At 54.2% G+C, this 6,124-nt stretch overlaps 1 protein-coding gene across 1 annotated transcript in view; it reads left to right on the forward strand.

Moving 5' to 3' along the window:
• The first annotated feature begins 6 nt into the window (after window positions 1-6).
• LOC104913331 (E3 ubiquitin-protein ligase SH3RF2) overlaps window positions 7-6,124 on the forward strand; it is a 14,782-nt gene continuing 8,664 nt past the window's right edge. Inside the window, exons 1-3 of the mRNA XM_010719281.2 lie at window positions 7-3,090; window positions 4,584-4,679; window positions 5,915-6,122. Coding sequence (XP_010717583.1) covers window positions 2,764-3,090; window positions 4,584-4,679; window positions 5,915-6,122 — 631 coding nt within the window. The 5' untranslated portion in view covers window positions 7-2,763. The remainder of the gene's footprint in view (window positions 3,091-4,583; window positions 4,680-5,914; window positions 6,123-6,124) is intronic.

Here is a 6,124-nt window from a genome sequence, read left to right on the forward strand (position 1 = left end):
GGAGATTGTAGCGGGGGAGCCACGAAGCTGGAAGATGCCCAGGAGTGGATTTCTTCTGGCAAAGATCAGCGCTACCCTAGAAACAAACTCTTCCTCCCGACGAGGCTGCTGGGTGCCGTGGGAATGTTGCTGCACGGCCCGCAGGCAGCGCCAGCACCGGGCGCGGGGCGTCCATCGGCTCTGCCAGCACCCAGCTGGACCCCGATCCCAGCGCCGAGCCCCGAGCAGCCCCACGTTCCTCTCGATATCTCAGTGCCGTGAGGCTGTGCTCACGTTCACCCACTGTCAATAGCGAGCAGTTATAACGAGCCCATTGAAGATAATTACAGAGCACGTTTCTCCCAGCTATGAGATGCTTTGAATCTCTCCCTTACACTCGCATGCAAGTATTCAGTTTGTGTCTTTGTTTTCTATGGAGGGAGACTCAGACGTGTTGGATGACTGCCTGGTGCAGCTGATGCCAAATGCCAAAAATAATTAAACAATTCTCTCTCCCTTCTCAGCCTCAAATCCATCGGGTGGGAGCGGTCACTCGCAGCACAGAGGGCAGAGAGGTGCTGCGCTGCTCCTGCTGTGGGTGTCCCCCAACAGACCAAAATTCTGCATAGTTTTGGGATGCTAAAGAAGCATAGAAGCAATAGCATTAACAATCAGATGTCTGCATCCCCAAGTTCTGCAACAAGTTCCCATCCTCTGGGAGCAATTCTGCCTTCCAGGAGCTCTTGCAGAAGAGCAGGGATTGTTCAGGGTGTAATGACCCGTTCCTCATTCACAGGGCTGAGCTCTGCACAGACATCCCCATCCCATCCCGCTCAGCACTCTGTTCTGGCCCACATTTCGGTCTGATTAAAACTAATTTTGTAGAGGGTCTGATTGTCCTTCTTCTTGCTGAAGGAAGAACATTCCAGACTTCTCAGCACCGTCACTTGTTTGACTTCTCCCTGTAGTAACAGGTTTGCATTTCATTTCAGAGTTTCTCTTATTTTCAATACATTTCCATAACTTGTTCTCGGTTCCTTTTATGTTTGGCCTTACTTTGCTGTGCAACCACTTTCTCATCATCCCCGGACGTTTGTGTTCCTCCTCTACACACCTGCTTCCACAGTTTGCATGGGTCCTTTTGTTTTTCTCCTAACACAAGTGCTACCTGTGCTGTGTCCTGGGCTGCCCCGTGCTGCTGTGTGCCCCGTGGTCCCCGTGCTGCACAGGGCCGTGCACTGCGATGCCTTTGCAGTGTGTTTCCTCGGGCAGCACTGCTGCTTCTGTACTTCCAGCCCAGGCACTGAGTGGGGATGGCTGAGTGAAGCTCTCTTGAATTTGGTTGTTACGATTTCCCTTTTTCTTCACCAATGCACTTTCAGTGTTACTAAGCCAAGTGCATGTGTTTACTATTACTGCAAATTAACAGACAAGATGAGTCAATTAGAACAAAACATTAAACTAATTGCTTCCTGTTCCAAATGCTTTGAAGAAAATGCAGCACATAAAATTTTTCTCCTCCTGGTTCCTTTCTCCTCTGTCAGCATTTGGGAGCACTGGAAGATGTTCTGTTCCCCAGACTGCAACCCTTTCCTGTGCTCCTTTGGTCACCCCAAACAAACCAATGCTGTGTTTCTCTCCTCCCCCTCTTGCTCTGCCAGGGGTCCAGGCTGCGCAGGTGCTGTGGGGACCATTCTGGGGAGCTGATGTGAGCCCAGATGGAGCTCACCTGACAAGTGATGGGACTCCAGTGTCCAAATACAGCCTGTGCTAAAGTAGCAGAGTTATGTGACCGATGCCCCAGGAGGATGCTGGTCCCCCAGCTCTGAGTGCTGCCATCCTAGCAGCAGCCCCACGGAGGGCAGCAGCCGGCAGCTCCACCCATGGGCACAGCACAGCTCTGCTGAGCTCCGTGCTCCGTCCTTCACACAACATGGCAATGTTACAAAGAACTGAAAGCACAAACAGGGGCTGCTCCGTTGTTTAGGATGTGCTGCTGTGGGACACAGGACTGTGCTCGAGGGATCTCCATCAGTCCTCCACAGCACTAAAAGCAAGCCTTCCAGTTTGCTGATTTCCAAAGGCACATCTCGGATTGCTCAGCAGAGCACAGACACCGCAGGATGGGCACCTGCTGCAGCTCAGCTGCCAGCCCCCCACAGCATCGCAGCCAGGGTGGGCCTGCCTTCATTCAGAGCAACGGTCTGCTGCCTGTTGTGTTAAATTGAGTTTTCTGGTGTGGATAAAGGTCAGGAAGGCTGTTATTTTAAATGAACTTTATGGGTTTATTTAGATGACGGTCAGGATGCTAAAGGTCCTTCACATCTGCTGGTTCTGGCATCTCTCTCCTTTCTCATATTGTACCACCACAACAGTAACATTAAGAAGCTTCTCTTCCTGTAACCCAGATTGAGGACCAAAATCTTAAGGGCTCTTCCCCAGCCCCGTGCTGTTGGGCACTGCAGGTGGCAGCCGCTGGGAGCTGCACAGCTGTTGTCACCTCTGGCCACACCAGAGCAGAAACACCCAAATTCATTCCCAGAGAGATTTTATTAGAAGGGAACTTACAGCAGGCAGTAGGATCCCACGGGATGACTACATTAAGGCATTAATTGTTCCTTAACATTCTCAGACAAGTTCAGCCTGCTTTTCATCTGGGTACACATTTAGAAGAAGTACTTTTGGAGCTCGATTTCATTAGAAAAAGACATCGAGAAAGGATGGGGGCAGTTGGTCGCAGCAAATGCACACTTCAGCCTTACTATCGCTCTGCCCTTTCCAGTAATGACAAATACTCGTGGAGCTGCCCGGCTGAGCTCTGTGCCGTTCCTCGTCCCGCAGGTGCCGCGAGCCAAAGCGCTGTTCTCGTACCGGGGCCACAACCCCGGGGAGCTGCGCTTCAACAAGGGGGACGTCATCGTGCTGCTGCGGCAGCTGGACCAGAATTGGTACCTGGGGGAGCTGAACGGCGTCAGCGGGGTCTTCCCAGCCAGCTCCGTGCAGGTCATCAAACAGCTGCCGCTGCCGCCGCCCCTCTGCAGGGCTCTTTACAACTTCGACCTGAGGAGCAGGGATAGGAGTGAGAACAACGACTGCCTGTCATTCCACAAGGTAACACCGCCCTGCGGGGGCTGGGCGCTACGGGCCGGGCCGGTGCTCTTCTTTAGATCGCATCGCATTCTGCTGCCTCGCAGCGCCATAGCAGCTCTACGCTGAGAGCCAGGAAGGTTTCCAGACACTGACAGCAGTGACTTAAAGCCAGCTTTCCCCGGGAGGGCGCAGGGATACAGAATGAGAGCATCCTGGGAGAGCAGAGTGTGACCCTGAGCAGCCATTTCAGGCCCCGGTTTGACTGATAGAGTTGATGAAAAGCAGGCTGCTGGTGGCAGTTTGCTCTCCCACCAGATCACTAAAAGAGAGTCTAAAAAGATACCCACTGACATATCAAAGAAAATTGCTCGCAGGTCTGAGAACACTTCTCTTACACAGCCTAGACACATTCAGGCAGCCTGCTGGAGGCACACACTGCCGAGCAGGACCTGAACTTTTCCTGTATTTCCTTTCATTCCCCAAAGTCTGCAGAGCTTGTGTTTGCTCTCAGCTAGAGGATATGGCTTTCAGTGCAACTGCACCTCCCAGCAGTCAGCTGTCCCTGTGCTGTCAGGAGGAGGTGAGGCAGTGCAGAGCACAGCAGACAGCAGTGCCTGGAGGCAGCAGTGTCCCTGCAGAAGCCACCACATCCCTCCCCAGCACAGCACAGATGCTCCTGCACTCTGGCCAGCAGGAAGCAGAGGCATGGGGCCAGGTCTGGACTCCAGCAGGTCAGGGCTGAATGTGGGGTGTATGCAGGGCAAGAAGCCAAAGATCCCGGAGTTCCCTGTGCCTCCTGACCAAGAAGAGGAGCCAGAGGAGAAGCAGTGCAGAGCAGCGCTGCATGCAGGAGCACCAGAACCTCTCTGGGATGCCTGCTCCAGTGCTCTGGCAGCACCTGCCTGCTGTGCAGCACAGCGCGAGCTCTTTCTTCAGAAGCAGAGCTGGCTGCTATGCAGGCCTCCAAAAATCTTCCATCTTCCTGTGGCTGCCTGCAGCCCTGCAGTGTCACTGATCTGGCAGCATCCCTATGCTGAGAAGAACCCCACCCCTGCCTGTCACCCCACCTGCCACCCACCCCTGCCATCTACTTCCAACACCTGCAGCGCAATAGCATCGGGCGATTCCAGCTCCTGAAGTAATGGGCAGAGGGTTCGGCAGTGCGGCACCAACTGCCCCACCACTCACACTGACCTTTTGCTTGGTTTGGAGATAAAATGCCATTTTTGTTATTCATTCTGGGCATGGTGATTGCAGACATTTCCCTGAGGTGGGAGCCTCCAAACGGCACCTCTGTGTCTCACATCCCCATCGCCAGGCTCATGCCCATGTCCGCATTCAGCCACGCTTGCACCCTTAAAAAAAACCACGCTTGAGCATTGTGCTGAATAAGGACTTGTGTTTGGGAACAAAGACACACCAGAAGGAGCAGAGGGTTGGCAGAGGAGCAACACTGAGGTGCAGCATTGTGAAATGTGGGGCGAGCCGCCCGCTAACAGCGCTCTGCCTTGCAGGGAGACATCATCACCGTCATCAGCAGAGTCGATGGCAACTGGGCCGAGGGCAAGCTGGGCGACAAAGTGGGCATCTTCCCCGTGCTGTTTGTGGAGGTGGGTACAGCCCTGGCATGGCACTGCAGGACTTTGCAGTGTGGGGAAGGCGGGGGCAGAGCATGGGCAGCAGGCAGAGCCCGGCTGAGCCCTCACAGCTCCGCTCAGGACACAAGTTGTGCTCCTGTGGTGCAGCTGCAGAGTGGGAGTGTGGCACCAACAAGAATTCCTCGAAACAGAATTAACACTTATAATCACCGTAATTACAGCAAGCACCTCTTTGTGGTTGTTTTATAAAAGGGCAGCAGTAGAACGTCCTGTTTGAAGCTCTAATATATTTGGTAAAACATCTTCTCATTTAATTAAATTGTTTTAACTCATTTAAGCCTGACGTTAACAGAAATGAGCCAGGCAGGGCCACGCAGAGCCACCGAGGAGTTAGGAATTAACCATAGAGGAGCAGGATGTGTCTGCTCTGAGAGGCACGGGGCTTTCCTGGCTTTGATGCTCCCATCTGCGCCCTTTAGTGGGCCCTCTGCTCTTGGAGAAGGCAGAAAAGTTGGGCTCTGGCTGCAGTTTAATTGCACAGAGAAATGACGCTATGACCAGTCTGTATGTGTACATGTGCACACATGATTCTTTTTAAACCTCGCTGTAAGAAGTGAGGAGGAAGGAAATGAACAAATAATCCGTGCAGCAGAATGACAGCACTGAGCAGCAGCTCCCTGCCCCACGCCAGCCGCTGCCATTCATCCCCAGCCGGGCGCATTGCCTCACATGAGTGGGTGAGAATCTCCAAGTTTTGCAATTTGTTCGTGTCAGCAGTAAATCATGATTAATTCCTCTGGCAGTCATCCTGGTGAAAAACACTGTCACCACATGCCCTTTGTATTAATGCTGTAGTGATCAGCAGTTTCCAAGAAATACTGCTTGAGCGTTGCCTCTGTGAGCTCAGGGCTGGGCCCTTCCCACGAGCACTTCCAGTACGAGGCCGGGCTCTGCTCAGGAGCAGCATCCCATGAGTGCCATGAGCTGCAGGGGCACAGCGGGCTCCAGCCTTGCTCGGAAGCCGCAGGCAACGGGGGCTCGATGGCAGCGCCCGGCTGTGTGAGCAGTGTGTTTTCCAAACCAGTTTTAATTTGGCTGCCGGCTCTGCGCGATAATTTGGCGTTCAGAACTTGCTGCTGAGAGCATGGAGGGAAGCGCTCGAGCCCCGTGTTCCATAGATGCCCAGGAGGCCACGCTGCTGAGGAGGACCTGCAGCAGCCCCCGGCCCTTCCCCGTGTCTCTTGCAGCCAAACACGACGGCACGGCAGCTCCTGCAAAGCAGCAAAGGCTCCTGGCCCACCCCGCTCCGCTGCACACCGCTGAGCGTGGCCTCCCCGAAGGCGCGGGGCCAGGAGCTGCACAAGGCGCCCGACGCCCGGCGCAAGAGCCTGCGGCCCTTCTCCATCACCACGGCCCTCAACACGCTGAACCGCATGGTGCACGCCCCTGCCGACCGC

This window comes from Meleagris gallopavo, chromosome 15 (assembly GCF_000146605.3).
Source record: "Meleagris gallopavo isolate NT-WF06-2002-E0010 breed Aviagen turkey brand Nicholas breeding stock chromosome 15, Turkey_5.1, whole genome shotgun sequence".
Taxonomy (NCBI): domain Eukaryota; kingdom Metazoa; phylum Chordata; class Aves; order Galliformes; family Phasianidae; genus Meleagris; species Meleagris gallopavo.